General features: G+C 51.7%; 1 protein-coding gene across 1 annotated transcript; it reads left to right on the top strand.

The window, feature by feature from the left end:
* Positions 1-847: 847 nt before the first annotated feature.
* LOC147963054 (uncharacterized) lies at positions 848-3,257 on the top strand. The gene is made up of 4 exons (XM_087529449.1): positions 848-954; positions 2,075-2,198; positions 2,294-2,713; positions 2,997-3,257. The coding sequence occupies exons 1-4, from the start codon at positions 848-850 to the stop codon at positions 3,255-3,257; spliced, it is 912 nt and encodes a 303-aa protein (XP_087385575.1).
* Positions 3,258-16,841: the final 13,584 nt, after the last annotated feature.

Genomic DNA, 16,841 nt, shown 5'->3' with positions numbered 1-16,841 from the left:
CGACCCCCTATACATGTGGGTTATGAAGACCTTTTTGCGGCGCCGTTGCCGGGGAGCATAGCTCTATTCTCTGAGTCACTTGGGATTTATATTTGTTGCTCACTATGAGGAATTTGAAAGATGAAAGAACCAAGATTTTTCCCTCAACTACGAGGGGAGGTAAGGAATTGCCATCTATCTTTGCACTTGATTCTTCTTCTATTTTGAGTAAACTTGCGACACCTACACCAGCTATTGATTCCTATGTGTCGCATGTTATTGATGATGCCCGTTCTACTATGAATGATGCTTATGATGAAACTACTTCTCTGCTTGACAATACTATGTCACTAGGTGAATTTCTTGATGAACAACTTGCTAGGGTTAGAGATAATGAAATTACTGAAATTGATGATATTATTGAATATTATGATTATGATTCTCCCCCAAGATATGAATTGCCGGTTGTTCCTGATGGTTATGTTATGGATGAATAAACTGCTAGAGACTTCATTGCTTGCAATGATAGAGAAGATCACTACTAGGAAAATGCTTATAGGTAGAAGTTTACCAGTAGCGCCTGTTTTTGACCCCATGCTACTGGTATTTACCAGTAGCGCTAGGTAGAAAACACGCTACTACTATTAAATAACAGCAGTTTTTGTTAGCTTGGGCCGCGCTGCTGTTACATGGGCCGCAGGGCAAAAATGGTAGCCCACTTACTTGTAGCGTTTGTTTTGAACGGGCGCTACAGCTGGTGGGCTTAGCAGTAGCGCCGACCTCTACCCAGCGCTACTACTAGGCAAAAAGAAAACCTGCCCGAGCGCCCCCCGCACCCCCTCACTCTCACAATCGATCCCCTCCGAGGATGCCGCCGCGGTTAGGGTTCCTCCCCGGCCGCCTCACCCCCGTCGATGGCGCCGTGCGCTGCCACCACGCGCGGTCGCCTCTAGCATCCTCCGACGCTCCAGCCCCGTAAGTCCCCCTCGATCTCCTCCTCCCTGCGCGCGCCACCACTAGCTAGGCTCCAATCGATTCGCCGCGGTGGCTCGCCATGTTTTGGGATTTCGCGTGGGGGAAAGGGATTTAGGGATTGCACGGTGAAACCCATGCGGCTTGTTTCCTCACGTGATTGGGGAGAGAGTAGAGAGAGAGAGGGGTTAGGTGAGACACGTAGAGGCCTTTTGTTGCTCACCGAAACTTGGGTTTCAATTCTTGATTAGCAGTTTAGCAAATATAATTGAAACTTGGGTTTCAATTCTTGATTAGCAGTTTAGAAAATATAATTGAAACTTGGGTTTCAATTCTTGGCTGCTGTCCCTAGAGCAGTGGCGGCGGCGGCGGTGCCTAGTGTTCTAGGGTTTAGAGAGGGGTTCTTTCTTAACACTAGGGTTATGTCGTGAATGCTCCTCCTTTCATCTGAATGATGTTGATTGTGCCAGTTCTTCTTAAAGGTCTAAATGTTTGTATCCTCGTGATGAGCTACCCTATGTGTGAATTTGATCCACTAGCTTCTTTGTTGATGCATATAAAGATATGACCAAGAAGCCCTCACTGTTATGTGGGAAAAATCAATGCTTGATTCGATACTCTTTCAAGTTAAAGAGAGTGTCTGTATGTGGTGATGCTCAAAATGTCAAGTTGTTATGGTGCGCATTTGAATATATGCTAACACCCGTTCCAAAAAATGCTAAGTGGTTTGTCTCATGTCTCTGTTTTCTTGAATGAGAAAACTCACTTTGCTGTGTTAATTAGGACAGGTTGATGCTATCTTTTGTCTGTGTGTGCGATTGTTCTTCCCTTGTATTACCTCTTAGTCTGGTGCTTATATTTTGTAGTAGAAAATGTTGGCTACATTTTCACCCACTTGTGAATTCTATATTTGGCTCTGTTTGGGTTATTAGGCTCTGTTTGGGTTACATGATCTCTATTAGGTTATTGTCTGAACTGAACTACAATTTAGTTGTTATTTTGCTTGCCATGTGAACCTCATGTGCATTCTCTATGATGTGTATATTATTCAAAACCTGATGTGTGTATTGAAAACTTTATATTTAATTTTTGGATCGTTAATCCTCTAATCATATTGCTTTAGGGAAATGACGCCACCACCACCACCACCACCACCATGCCGATGGTGCAAGTCAAGGTGCACCAGCAGCCTTGCAACTGGCACGCTGTTCGGCATCTACTACCAGTCGAGTTTTCTTCATGCGGCGGTAATAAATTATATGAAACTAGTAACCACTATTTTGTTTTTAGTGTTATTGGCATTAATGCATCGTGTATATATCATTTTGCTTTTTGCACATAGATCGTCCCATGCAATGTGAGGTCAGAATTCAACAAGCTGACCGGAGACTCTGTGACCTTTGAGGCTCCTGGGGGCCCTTACACTATGGAGGTCGAGAAAGGACAAAATATGATGCAGGTGGGAGGAGATGGATGGGTCCATTTCATCGCCCACATGCGTATCACCGGTGGTGAGTTGATCAGCTTCTCCTACAGAGCAGAAAGACCCAAGTTGGTCATGATTTATGTCAACAAAGCAGAAGATGATGAGGATGATGAGGATGACGATGACCCACTTGGTGAAGCCATCGTTGCTCAAAGAATGAGGTTGAGCGAGGAGGAGGTATGCAACCTATGGGACATCATTCCGCCACGTGCTGACTTCGTCGGGGTGCCATTCGTGACCTGCCTGACAAGTACCATGGTTGATCGGCATATCATGGTATGTTGCATTTAATGTAGTAATTTGATGATATGCTTTATTGTTATACTTAGTGTAGAGTCCGATGATATATATGCTTAGTGAATCTTATATGCTTAGTGAATCTTATATGCTCAGTAAATCCGATGATCTATATGCTTAGTGAATCCGATGATATATATGCTTAGTGAATCCAATGATATATATGCTTTATTGTTATAGTTAGTGTAGAAATGTAGTACTGTCTTTTGATAGTGTAGAATGTGTGAGGCTACTTATTAATTGATATGTTTTTCTTATTCAGAAATTGCCAAAGAGCCTATCTGAGAGTTTCGGTATCAAGCCTGATGAAGAAGGCTCTGCTGGAATACGCCTTACCGCGAGGGGCTCCATCACCACTTGTGCGTACGGCGTGGACACGGACGGTCGCACACACTTCAACTCAGTTGGGTGGAAGAGCTTCCTCGTCGGCAAGAATCTTCATGTTGGACAGGCAATCCTAATTACTATCAGGAACACCCACCACCCAGGCTTGAGGATGATGGTCGTCATCGATATCATCTAGAACTACATATGCTTGTGAGATCTATCCATGCATGCGTGTGGATGCTGAACCATATATATGCTAGTATGACTACCTAGCAGACTTATCAACTATGATCTATCCATGCATTGTTGACTACTATATATGAGTTTGTGAGATTGTGTGGTTATATTAAATGTGGTATTTTCGTTAATGCTTAGTTTATTTGCACCGGACTTGTCTTGATTTCCATGAATATTGCCTCTGACTCTTTTTAATTTTTAATTTCTATTTACCTAGTTGTAGCACGGGGAGAAAATAGGGCGCTACTACTATGTGATCATAGTAGTAGCGTTGGTAGAGAAAGAGGCGCTACTACTAAGTATTTTAGCTACATCGCTTGTTTAGAAACACGCTACTACTAAATAATAGATGTAGCGCCCTAGCAGTAGCTCGGGTCCCCGCGCTACTGCTATGTAAAAAACCAGCGCCACTAGTAAGGTTTTCTCTAGTAGTGGATCTTAAGAAATTTTAGATAAGCTGAAAGAAAAATCCTTGAATGCTAGAATGAAATATGATCCCGCTTTTTCTACTTCACTTATCTTTGTTACTGATAAAGATTATGAATCTCTGTCGATACTGAGTTAATTACTTTGGTTGAATCTGATCCTTTTCATGGTTATGAATCAGAAACTGTTGTGGCACATCTTACTAAATTAAATGATATAGTGACCTGTCGGTGTACAAAAGTAGGTGCCTTTCTGTACCCCTTTACATGTGCACGGGCAGTCGTAGCCGCATCTGCAGGCATGCTCGGTGGAGCAGAGGAAGCAAAGGTACAAGGCTGCCAAGGCAGCGCTTGAACCAGAAGCATGAAGAGCAAAGGGGCAAGATGGACTTCCCCCGGCAAGACCCTTGCAGAGACAGCCTACGTGGCCCCGGCAAGAGCCTTGCCGGTGAAAATTGCCCAACAGAAGCAAGACCGCCACCCTTGAGCCCGAGAGTTATGACGCCCATCGACAACGTCAAGACCAAGGCTCGGGAGCGCCTGCGTTGTGGCATGCACATCTTTGTGAAGCCCAAAGGCCTGTGAATCTGGATAGAAACCAGAAGACGAAGGACCCCAGCAAGATTCTTGTCGGGAGCAGACGAAGACCCCCTCAGCAAGGCCCTTACCGGGGGCATCTATGGAGCCAAGGCCAGGCCCACACTTGCCAGAGCTTCACTGCCTCGCGCCCGTTCCAACATGGCCACCAGCCTGCCAAATAGGCACACACCTGCGTGGCAGCATGCAGCTTCTAGGCCAACTAGCCAAGCACCTGCGTGGTGGCATGCATATCTTCGTGAAGCCCCTGCCACCGCACCAGCTCAACAGCCAGCCAACCAGCGTGGCGCTGCATGCCTCGTCACCCTGGACGCGTGTCAGAGCAAGGCGTGGCGGCGACAGGCAGGACGAGCTTCTTTGCCATCCCCGATAAAGCAAGAGGGCACGTCAACAGCGCATTAAATCTGTTTGTCCTACGGTGCCAGGCGATAGACTTGTACATTGTACATACTTTCCACCTCATGTGTGCCACTGTGACAACCCGTTTGACATATAAAAGGAGGCCCGAGGCGTACTGAGGAAGGATTCGGACTTTTTGGACTGGGCATGCACCACAGCTAGTTCAAGAGCTCAAGAACACTAAATACACACAAAGAAGAACTAGGGTTTTACGCATCGTTTGCGGCCCGAACCTGGGTAAAAATCCCCCCGCGTTGATCTTCTAGACCCGCTCTTTGCGCAGCCCCACGCCCGCCAACCGTAGAAGGGACTCCCCGAGGGATACCATAGGTGTCGTTCCCGAGCCCCGACATCTTTGGCACGCCAGGTAGGGGCACTGAGGCTGTGAAAATCCGGTTTCGAAGTCAACTCATCGACTCCTTCACGATGGCTCCCAAGAAGAAGGCGATCACAGCGATCAGCTCGTCTTGGGCCGAACCACCCGATCCAGCGCGGGCGGGCGACAGAGCGGTCGCGGATGTTGGCGGAGGTGTGCCCCGCAAACATCCACGACACTCTGGCAATCAGAGCCAGGAGAGCGGCGTCGTGCGTGCCCGAGATGATGAGCCGCGTGCCGCTCGGCCCGGGGCGGGGCCGTGCTGCCCACAGGCGGCGCGAGGACCTCCTGGATGCCCTAGCCGGCGCCCGCGCCTTGTCCTTCCCAGGTCACGCGTGACGAGCAACGCCGCAACGTCGGTGCCTCCGGACACCGCCACAGGAAGAGCCCTTTGCGTCACTCTCAAGACGCACCGGGCCGGCATGCGCGCCCAGACACTGGCGGAAACGGCGCGCGACAGCGAGACCGTGATAGATCTCCTTATAACGTGGTTACAAGTCGGATCACGTCACGGTCCATGCAGCTTTCGCCGCCACCCACGCGTGCAACTACTCCTCGACTTCCCTCCAGCAGTGGAGAAGCTCGACGAGTGGAGGGCCACCATTCGAAGCCTCATCAGTTTCGCCAACAAAGATGAGCCACGCCCAGCGGGACCCTCGTGCCGGCGTTCTGTCGAGCCGATGCATGCCGGGGGTGGGAGGACAGGGGACGCTGTGACCACGGTGCACTCTCCTCCCCCATAGCCGCAACAGCAGCCGCCGGCTCGCTGGGCCGACGCCCGCGACAATGTTTCTACAGCATCCTCCGACCCAGGAGCCCGCTACGACCAACGTCAAGTCCTTTGGGAGCGAGCTCAGAAAGACGCTCGAACCACTATCGAGCGGCGGCGGGACGCGCCATCAGTCAGATAGGCGCGGGGCCCACTATGGACCGTCCAGCGCGGGAGGGGGGAGGGTGCCGGTGACCTACATTACGAGGTGGGTTGTCCAGCCTTTACCCGTGAGCTGCGGCAGTTCCAGTGGCCCACCCACCGCACGTTCAAGCCTGAGGTCGGAGAAACATACAACGGCAAGACTCACCCGTCGGAGTTCCTCAGCATCTACACCATCGCGATGCAAGCTGATGGGGCTCGCGATGATAAGGTGCTTGCCAATTATTTCCCGTTGGCACTTAAGCCCAATGTCATGTCATGGTCGATGCACCTGCCAGTGGATTCCATATCTTCTTGGTCGGATCTGTGCCACGCGTTTGTTGGCGCCTTTCCCGGAGGCCACCAAGCTCCTGGCTAGGCGAGTGATTTGCATGTCATCCCCTAGAAGGACGGCGAGCCCCTGCGCAAGTACATACAAAGGTTCACCCGTGTGCAGTACAACATCCCAGATGTTCATCCCGCCGCTGTCATCAGTGCATTCCATCAGAATGTGCGCAACCACAAGATGCACGAGGAGCTGGCGATGAACAAGGTTAAGGATGTAGCCGAGATGTATGTTCTGGCCGATAGGTGTGCTCGGGCTGAAGAAGGAAGTACCCCAGCGAAGATGCCGGCGTTGGAAACCGACTCCATATACGAAGATGCTGTCGCCCCGGCAAAGAAGGGCCGACGCTGCAATAGGAACCATAAGGGCAAGACCGTGCTTGCCGTCGAGGAATCCGGCGACCCCGGCGCCGCCAAGAAGGAATTTGCCGGGTGCGCCGCCTGCCGGGCCATGGCAGCTGCTGACAAGCCAGGAGGCTCCGACAAGCAGTACTACAAGATCCACCACAGCAAAGGCCATGACCTCCAGAATTGCCGGCAGGTTGAGCTGCTTGCAGAGAAGCAGAAAGCTGAATATGAGAGGCAGGACAAGGAGAAGGGCCAAGATGGTCCTGAGGGGTCCGGCAAGAAGTGTGGCAGTCGAGGAGGCCGCCGCGACAAGGATAATCAACAAGAGAGGCCCGCTCAGGGCCGTGACAAGAAGGAGGAAGATGACGGTCATTATGAGGACGACGAGTCCAGCGAACACGGGTTCCAGAAAGCTACAGAGGCCATGTGTGTCGACGGTGGCGCCTCGATGCACACCTCTCACCGCCAACTGAAGCAGTGGGAACGTGAAGTCACTGCGGCAGAGCCATCGTTCGATGCCCAGAGGCCACTGAAGTGGTCCAGCACGCCTATTATTTTTGACACCGAGGATCACCCTGACCGCACAATTGCGGTCGGGTGTTTGCGTTGTTGGTTTCCCCAACAACACGCAACCTCAAGGTGATGAAGATACTAGTTGACGGTGGGGCCGGTCTGAACTTGATCTCGCCTGCTGTGATCGAAAGGCTGCATATCCCCGATGAAGATCTCGAGGAGACGAGCACGTTTCAAGGGGTTATCCCGGGGAGGAGTTAGCAGAAGGGCAAAGTCACGTTTCCCGTCACATTTGGGGGCGAGCTGAACTATCGGACGGAGAAGATCGTTTTTGATGTTGCCAAGATCCCCTTGCCCTATAATGGGATCCTCGGCCGCCCAGCGCTGGCCAAGTTTATGGCGGCATCACATTACGCTTACAACAGGTTGAAGATGCCCGGGCCGATGAGCATCATCATCGTCCCGTCCGACAAGAAGGACGCGCTCATCTGCGCCAACCAACTCTACCGGGAGGCAGTTGTAGTGGCTGTTTCCAAGGCACTTGTTCCTGCCGCTGAGGCCCAGGGAGGGAAGAAAACTAGTAAGGCCTCTGCCTCTGCCGGAAAGGCCCCTTTCGGCAAGACTTCCGACCCCGGCAAGGACTCCTGCACCTCCTCCGGCAAACGCGCCTCTTTGGAGCGCCGCGTTACCGTTGAGGACCTGCCAGAGAGCTCCGCCAGCGGGAGCAAGAGGTCCAAGGCGGCCCTGGCAGAAGCTAAGAAGGTGCCCGTCAAGGAGGATGGCACGGGTGGAGCTTTTACCATAAGCTCCACCCTCGACAGCAAATAGGAAAGTGCGCTCGTCGCCTTCCTGCGGGCGAATGTCGACGTGTTTGCATGGCAAGCATCCGACATCCCCGGCGTCCCCATGCATGGCCCGTCAAGCAGAAGGTCAGAAAGCAAGCTTTGGAGCGACAAGAGTTCATCATCGAAGAAATCAGGAGTGCTCCACCCCACGCGGTTGGCCAATCCAGTGGTAGTGCATAAGGAAAATGGGAAGTGGAGGCAGTGTATTGACTACACAGATATCAATAAGGCATGTCCAAAGGATCCTTTCCCTTTGGCACGCATTGACCAGATAGTGGACTCCACTGCCGGGTATGACCTGTTGTCATTCCTCGACGCCTACTCAGGATACCACCAGATCTTCATGATGAAGGAAGACGAAGAGAAAACTGCGTTCATCACCCCATGTGGTACGTACTGTTTCGTACGGATGCCTTTCGGGTTGAAAAGCGCGGGTCGACATTTGCCCGAGCAGTCCAAGTTGGTTTTGAGCCCCAGTTGCATAGAAATATGGAAGCCTATATGGATGATATAGTAGTCAAAACCAAGGACAAGGCCACGCTCGTGCAGGATCTGGAGGAAACATTTTCCAACCTATGCAAGATCAACCTCAAGCTCAACCCAGAGAAGTGCGTGTTCGACATCCCATCCGGCAAACTTCTTGGGTTCTCTGTGTCTCAACGTGGAATCGAAGCAAATCCCGACAAGATCAAAGCAATTGAGCATATTGAGGTGCCAAGATGAGTAAAATACGTGCGTAGGCTTGTTGGCTGTGTTGCTGCTCTAAGTAGGTTCATCTCCAAATCTGCTGAGCGCGCCTCCCCCTTCTTCAAAGTCTTGAAGAAGGCGGGTCCAATGAAATGGACTCCAGAGGCAGAGGCAGCGCTGCAAGATTTGAAGAAGTACCTCTCCTCCATGCCAACACTAGTCGCACCTAAACCGCAAGAGTCGTTGCTACTATACCTAGCGGCAATGAATCAAGTGGTTAGTGTTGCGCTAGTGGAACAAAGAGAATTTGAGGAAGAAGCAGCGGTAGCAGCAGAGCTGCGGGTGATGAGCCGGAGCTCTCCCCGGCAGGGCCTGATGCCGGCAAGGCAGAACCCTCGGCGGAGCCTGGTCCCGGCAAGACGGAGTCCAAGCAAGCGGGCGAAGTCGAACATAAGAAGAAGGTGGTGCAGCACCCGGTTTATTTTGTCAATTCCCTCTTGCAGGGTCCTAGATCAAGATATTCTGGCATACAGAAGCTACTTTTCGGCCATCTTATGGCCTCAAGAAAGCTTCGTCACTATTTCCAAGCGCATGAGATCACTGTCGTCACCCGCCTCCCTTTGAAACGAATCGCAATCCGAATGCCACTAGGACGATTGTGGAGTGGGCGTTGGAACTGTCAAGCTTCGGCCTCAAATTTGATAGCACTTCAACGATCAACAGCCGAGCCCTGGCATAGTTCATAGTGGAATGGACCTTAACGCCAGACGAAGAAGTTCGAGAGACTGACCTTCCCGGCAAGGAGACGAGCCATGATTGGATCATGTACTTTGACGGAGCTTTCTCGCTGCAAGGTGCTGGTGCCGGCGTGCTAGTCATCGCACCCACCGGAGAGCGCCTCAAGTACGTAGTCCAGATGCACTTTCCCCGGGAAAAGTCAACAAACAACACGGCGGAGTAAGAGGGATTGCTTGCCGGTCTCAGGATTATGGCAGACCACGGAATCAGGAAGCTCATCATTAGAGGTGATTCGCAGCTCATCGTCAAGAAAGTCAACAAGGATTACCAGAGCCCATTGATGGAGGCTTATGTGGATGAGGTGAGGAAGCTGGAAGAGTGTTTTGACGGTCTACAAGCAGAGCATGTTCCCCGAGCAGAGAACAACATTATCGACGAACTGTCGAGACACACTGTCCTCAAGTTACATGTGGAACCAGGTACCTTTGTGCTTCAATTAACCCAACCATCTGTTGAGTCATCAGCAGGACAGAACAAACGAAGGAAGGCAGACCCCAGCAAGTACTTTCCTGCTGATCTCCCAGGGGCCGCCGCCAAGGGCGTTGCCGGGTGCCCCAAGCTTGACGGGGAACAGCAACCTCCGACGGGGCCCCAAGCCCCGACCGTGGAGGCAGCTGCCCCTACGGCCGAAGATGAGCCTTTGTCCTTGCCGTCGAGCCCCAGGCTCCGGCATGGTCGCAGCGCACTGTCCGTTTCCTCCAAATAGGGGAACTCCCTGAGGAACAGGAGGAGGCAAAGAAATTAGCCCGTCGGTCCAGCATGTACCAGTTTGTGGATGATCCCCAATACAGAAGGAGATCGAACAACGTGAAACTGAAGTGCATTCCTCAGGAGGAGGGACTCAAGCTGTTGACAGAGATACATGAAGGCATGCGTGGCTCTCACATAGCGTCAAGAGACCTTGCCGGCAAAGCATTCCGGCAAGGTTTTTTCTAGCCCACCACTCTCTAGGATGCGACTGCCCTAGTAACCAAGTGTGAAGCGTGCCAGTTCCATTCAAAGAAGCTTCATCAGCCAGCCCAAGCCCTTCAAACAATCCCTCTTTCCTGGCCCTTTTTGGTCTGGGGGCTCAACATACTGGGCCCCTTTCCCCGTGCCGTCGGGGGCTTTCAGTACTTGTATGTCGCAATCAACAAGTTCACAAAGTGGCTCGAAGTGGAATCGGTGAGAAAGGTGACATCACAATCAGCCGTCAAGTTCTTCAAGGAACTAGTTTGCCGTTTTGGTGTGCCAAATAGAGTCATCACCGACAATGACACGCAGTTCACGAGCCACACCTTCATGCAGTACATTCAAGACCTCAGCAGCAAGGTTTGTTTTGCTTCTATTGCTCATCCCAGAAGCAACGGCCAGACTGAGAGGGCGAATGCAGAAGTGCTGCGAGGCCTCAAGACCAGTGCGGAAGGCGCTGGATTGATGAGTTGCCAACGGTTCTTTGGTGGATCAGAACGACACCAAATTGAGCCACTGGCCAGACACCCTTTGCCCTGCTGTACGGGGCAGAAACAGTTCTCCCCACGGAACTCATATACGGGGCACCTCGAGTGCTCGCTTACGATGAGCTTGAGCAAGAGCAGTTGCGCCAAGATCATGCGACACTCCTTGAGAAAGATCGTCTTCAGGCTGCTGTGCGAGCTGCTCGTTACCAGCAAGCCTTGCACCGCTACCATAGCCACAAGGTACACGCCTGAAGCTTTGAGGAAGGCGACCAAAGTGGGAAGTTGACGCCAAAGTGGGAAGGCCCTTATCGGGTAATACGAGTCACCAGGCCCGGCGTAGTCCGCCTGGGGACCAAGGATGGCATTCTGGTGAGCAATTCCTGGAACATCGAACATCTTCGTAAGTTTTACCCCTAAGGCGTGGTTGCCGGGAGCCCCGGCAACCCCCTTTTTTGTACTAGACTTGCCGGCAAGGCATGTAACCCTATGTACAAAGCCAGGCGCAAACCCTGCGTAGTAAGGGATAGAAACCCTTAGTATGTACAGTTTCCTGTTGATTTCCATGATTATGTGTGTACGTATATGCATGCTTATCCAGGGTATTGTACTACTTTTTGGTTCCAACAAATATTAATGGACCTCCAAGGGTACATGCTCTTGCCCTCTTTTCCTTCCAGCCACAGCAAGGACGCTTGATCCGCCAAGGACCCGGCTCCGGCAAGAAGTTGAGAAGACCGCTCGACACAACAATCCCCGCAAAACAAACAGATAAAGTTTACCTCTTGCCCATCCATGTTCGTAACCTGTAACTTGTGCATTAGAAAACCTCGCCACTTTCTTTTGAAAAACTCAGGTGCTCCTATTCCCGACCCGAACGCTGCTTCGGTCGGAGTGGTCGTAGTAGCCCTTGCTAACATGAGATGGACGGGGGGCTGGACCCTTTGTCTGTAACCCGGCAGATGTGATTCTCCGGCAGGCGCAGAGGGCGCCGGCAGGACGACTTGCCGGGAGGACTCGTTTATTTGCGTTAAGGAGGCATTTTGCCTTTGCATGAGCATATTCATGCACAGGTTCCCAGAAAGGCTAGTATTTTTCGTTAACATGTTGGTACAAGTACGGATGTTGCAGAACATTAGCATGGGCTCGAGAGATTACATTACTTAGAAATTAAAATTCGGCAAATGCCTAAAAGTTTAAAAGAAAGATAAGTGCCTCGTGATCTCCGTTCTTGTCCCTTTCCTCCCAGGTGCGATAGGTGAAGGCAAAGAAGAGGCGACGGGGAACACGCCGATGGAGAGCATGGCGGGGATGACCCTCAGCAAGGCGCGTGGCCGAGGGAGGAGGGAGATGCAGATAACGACGCTACCGTCGATGATCATTCGGAGTCGGAATCGGCATCCTCCCGCCCGCTACCCTCATCGTTGCTGTCGCTGTCCTCCTCGTCGCTATCGCCCGAGGAGGACGTTTCATTGTCTGTGGAGCTCTCCACGCAGCACCTTATGCGGGTTCCCAAGTGACCGAAGACCTTGACGGAGAGCAGACCATTCTCCATTAATTTTAAATGGAGAACGAGCCCCTCCGACAGGCTATGTGCCTGGGCAAAAGTCTTCCACCCACGGCAGAGATACATGATGTGAGGGGCAGGGAAGTCGACGTCGACACACATGCCGCGATTCCCGCAGCCCCTCATGTGTAGCCTCAAGGCCTGTGGCGGGTCGAGCTCCATTTCTCGAGCGAACGGAGTGGGGAGGCGGAGGTGACCGCACACTGGCTTGTACAGCCTGATGAAGAACTCGCGGGGGCTGGTCTCTGACATGACCCTCCATTGGGGGGGAGCCGCTGGCGGAAGCGCGGCCGGTGCGCCGCCCCGTCCTCCTCTCCCCCGAGTGCCGTGGCAGCCTCGGCCTTGCCCCCTCCCTCTTCCTCTCACAGAAGGCTCTGCTGCCATGGGCTCTAGAGGAGGGGGGACACGCTGTCGAGCAGAAGCCCTCGTTGTCGCCACTGGAGCACCGGCGCACCCTCTCGCCATGGCGAAGGGAAGAAAGAGACCAGGCGAGGAGGAGACGAATGTGGAAGGACGCTGTCCCTCTCCCCTCTTTATAAAGGGGCGGGGCCCGGGCTCAGCCCCCCAACCCGAGGGCGGCCGCCCCAATTAACCAATCCAACCGCTAGGGGCGCGAGGAATCAGGACCGACCCGTTGCTCCAATCAGCGACGCCCGGCCTCCCGCCTTGGCATTAAAGCCAGTGCCCTCCGTGTCCACAACCTACCCTCTCTGAGGCATGGGGGACACGTGGCGGGCGAGCCAGGATTCAGGAAGCAAGTGAAACAGCCGTTTCCTGCCCTGTGATTGTGGGGCGCGGGCACCATGATGGCCACGACCCGAGTCCACTTAGTAAATGAGCCGCGCCCCTATGGTTTCCTCTTTTTTACGGGGAAGACACGGGCCGTCTCTTTGCTGTTCACCGCGAGGTGACGCAAGCGCGCTGCGACTGTCCCACGCATGACCCCCACGTCACGCACTCAATGCGGGGCATGGGGAAGCGCAACTGGCGAGGGAGTTACCACAGGTAAAACTCTGCCACGCGTGCCCGCGCACTGTTCTGGGCTTGACCCAACAATGCCTTGTGCTTATGTGTGGCCCGGGGGCTATTGTCGGTGTACAAAAGTAGGGGCCTTTCTGTACCCCTTTACTTGTGGATGGGCAATCATAGCCGCAACATGCAGCCATGCTCGGCGGAGCAGAGGAAGCAAAGGTACAAGGCTACCAAGGCAGCACTTGAACCAGAAGCATGAAGAGCGAAGGGGCAAGATGGACTTCCCCCAGCAAGACCCTTGTGGAGACGTGCTATGTGGCCCCGGCAAGAGCTTTGCCGGGGCAACGTGCCCAACACCAGCAAGACTGCCACCCTTGAGCCTGAGAGTTATGACGCCATCGACAACGTCAAGTCCAAGGCTCGGGAGCGCCTGCGTGGTGGCATGCAGATCTTTGTAAAGCCCAAAGGCCTGCGAATCTACACTACTAGGGAAAACCTTATACAAAGAAGCTTATCAATAGCGCGGTCTAAAAGGGGGCGCTACTGCTAATTAGTAGTAGCGAGGGGTATAAAAACTGCGCTACTACTAAATTGATAGTAGTAGCGAGGGGTATAAACCCGCGCTGCTACTAAGTGGTGCCCCCGGGACATGCCATAGTAGTAGCGAGGGGTATAAAACCTACGCTACTACTATGTAAGTAGCTATAGCGCTGGTAAGACCCCACGCTATTACTAAGCGTTTCCACCCCGGCCTGACCCACTCCCACCCCACCACTCTCTCTCTCTCTCTAATCCCTAAAGAAACTCTCTCACAAACTCACCTGCTCCTCTCCCCACGATCTCCTTGTCGCCGCCACCACCCACGCCGGCCGGTTCCGGCGAGCATGGCCGCGCGCAACACCCCCCCAAGCTCTGCCCCTCCCACCCCTCCATCCAGATCCGCCACACTCTTCTCCAGCGCGCTCTCGCACCACTTCACCCCGCTCCCCTCCGCCGCCAGGCTCGCCGCCGCCGCCTCCTTCACCTGCGGCCTGCTGCGTGCCGTATCGGCGCTGTTGGCGCTACGGAGGCGGCTCCTTCTGCCCGTGGCCGTGGCCGTGTCGTCCGAGTTCGAGATGGAGGACGCTGAGGGAGAGCAGAGCGAGGGCGAGGGCGGAGGCGACTCGGCGACCGAGTACTCCGAGGACCTCAAGGTCTTCGTCGGCAACCTACCCTTCACCGTCGACAGCGCGCAGCTCGCCGGGATCTTCGAGCAGGCCGGCTCCGTCGAGATGGTCGAGGTATAAATTCACACTATCTGGTCTTGTTAACTAATACTCCTAGTTTGTTTGGCGCAAATTATAATGGGCTAAAGTGAAATTCTGCCGGGCATTGCATGACTAGGATAGAGACTTCGGAGTCGGGACGTTTTGTTTCAGTGTAGTGTCAGGTTGTCCAAGGAATGTGGAATTGTTGCTGTGTAGATTGTGTCCTCCAAGATAGGATAAGGTACTGTAAATTTTTCTCGACATGAATTAAGTTGGAGTTGGTTCAGTACTTCAGAGGCCTCGTAAATTTAGTACTTCAGTGCAGTGCCGAGAGCGCTCCAGCGGAGTCGGGGGAGTCCGCGATAAATCCTAATCCAAAGGCGGTCGGCTGGATTAGAAGGTATATCCTGATGCTAACCCATGGGTGGGAATTTTTAGGGGGAGAATTAAAGAATAGAGCATTTGGGGGCAGGCTGTGCTTGTGCGGTTGTGCCTCCCCTGAACCCGTTATTGTTTCTTCATAAACTGTAGTAGACATCTAGAAAAAAATTGTTTAGTAGACTGTTCCAGAAATTAATCTTGTGATACAGAAAGAAAGATTTAGGGCGGAAATTAAAGAAAAGAGCATTTGGGGGCTGGCTGTGCTTGTGCCTCCCCTTTGATAGAGAAAGAGAAGTATTTATGCGAACGAACTGACCAAAATAAAAAGAATTTTGCAGATTGTAAAGTGTAGTTGGTGTTGTCCTTTGCAGCTTATATAGAGATGGAAAACATGTAGGGAGTACAATATAGTTTCAATTTTTCTTCTCTTTGTAAAGTGTAGGTGGTGTTGTCCTCTGCACTGTACTAAAGCTTGTGTTTATACTTTGTACTCTGCAGTGTAGCTTGTGTTATGCTCTTTACTGAACTAAAGCTTGTGCCACGAGCCCACGACTATAAAAAGTTTGATTCTCGCTCCTCTTTGTAATTATACTTTGACTGCACTGAAGCTTGCGTCTGATTGTAGGCATGGTACTGAACCCATATAGTACTGAACTGAACTATAGTAACAAGAGTAACTTGTGTTAATGCTTGGATCAGACGATTTTATTTGCACCATGCTTTAGTTGCTTATAAATACTTTATTTCTAGATATATTTGATTTTTTTGCAAACGCTATTTGGAAATACAGCACGCTATTAGCACGCTATAACTTGTGTAGCATTTGGAGAAGGGCCTCGCTATATTTTGGAGCACGCTATTTTTTCGTTGCTTTTGCTGCATAAGAGAGGCCGAGGAAAATTGGTAGTAGAAACTCGGTTCAAAAAAGGATAGAAAATGAAGCAAGAGAGTTGTGAGAGTGTGTGGTGCAACAGGGGAGGGTGTGTGTGTGTCGTATGAAATGTCAATAACCTGATCGGGCTGGCAACCTCTGTCATTCTGTTGACGCTGGTCATGGCGATACCCTGCAAAATGATGAATTTTGGATACTGTAGTACAGCCCCGTGTATGTGAACTGTGATGATGGGAAAATATAAGAAAATGCAGATGGGGATTACTGACTTGTTTGTGTCCTGTTTTCTGTCGATGCAGTGCAAGCGTCCATCGCCGCAAACACATGGGTGGTCGGTGGGACTCCCCAGACCAAGAGTATGGATCCATCTCACTTCTTTATCATTTGGCCATGATGATGATGATGCAAGTTGTAACATTCTTAGATTGGATTTATGGATGCATCGCTTTAATGCAACAGCTAACCCTCATTCGCATCCATTCAAGCGAGATCCACTGGTTGTTATTCCTTAATTATCCTAGTCAACCTGAACAAGTTTATAACATCTCTCTATGCACCCGATTAGTCTTGTATCCCTGAAGCCATGCACTTTAGTTTGCCCATTCATGACATGCCTGCTGTTAAAACATGTGTTCATTTGCAGCTCCTTTCAATTCTTTTGCAGCTCACTAAATATATTTTTGCAGTTTGTTGTCAGAATCCATGGCGCTGGCCGCGCACACCTTTTCCTGCTTCTTCTTGTCTGAGGCGAGCACCAGCGGTACGTATCAGCCGTCTTCTCTATGGTGCTGGCTAGGTAAGAACT

The sequence above is a fragment of the Triticum urartu genome, chromosome 6A (assembly GCF_056163025.1).
Source record: "Triticum urartu cultivar PI428250 chromosome 6A, HENAU_Tu73, whole genome shotgun sequence".
Lineage (NCBI taxonomy): Eukaryota > Viridiplantae > Streptophyta > Magnoliopsida > Poales > Poaceae > Triticum > Triticum urartu.
This window is presented reverse-complemented; position numbering and strand designations above follow the sequence as displayed.

Excerpts from the sequence above, each read along its gene's own strand:
- LOC147963054 (XM_087529449.1), top strand. The coding sequence starts at position 848 with ATGCCGCCGCGGTTAGGGTTCCTCCCCGGCCGCCTCACCCCCGTCGAT. Across the intron at positions 2,199-2,293 it reads CGAGTTTTCTTCATGCGGCG|ATCGTCCCATGCAATGTGAG; the intron begins GTAATAAATTAT and ends TTTTGCACATAG. Across the intron at positions 2,714-2,996 it reads TGGTTGATCGGCATATCATG|AAATTGCCAAAGAGCCTATC; the intron begins GTATGTTGCATT and ends TTTCTTATTCAG.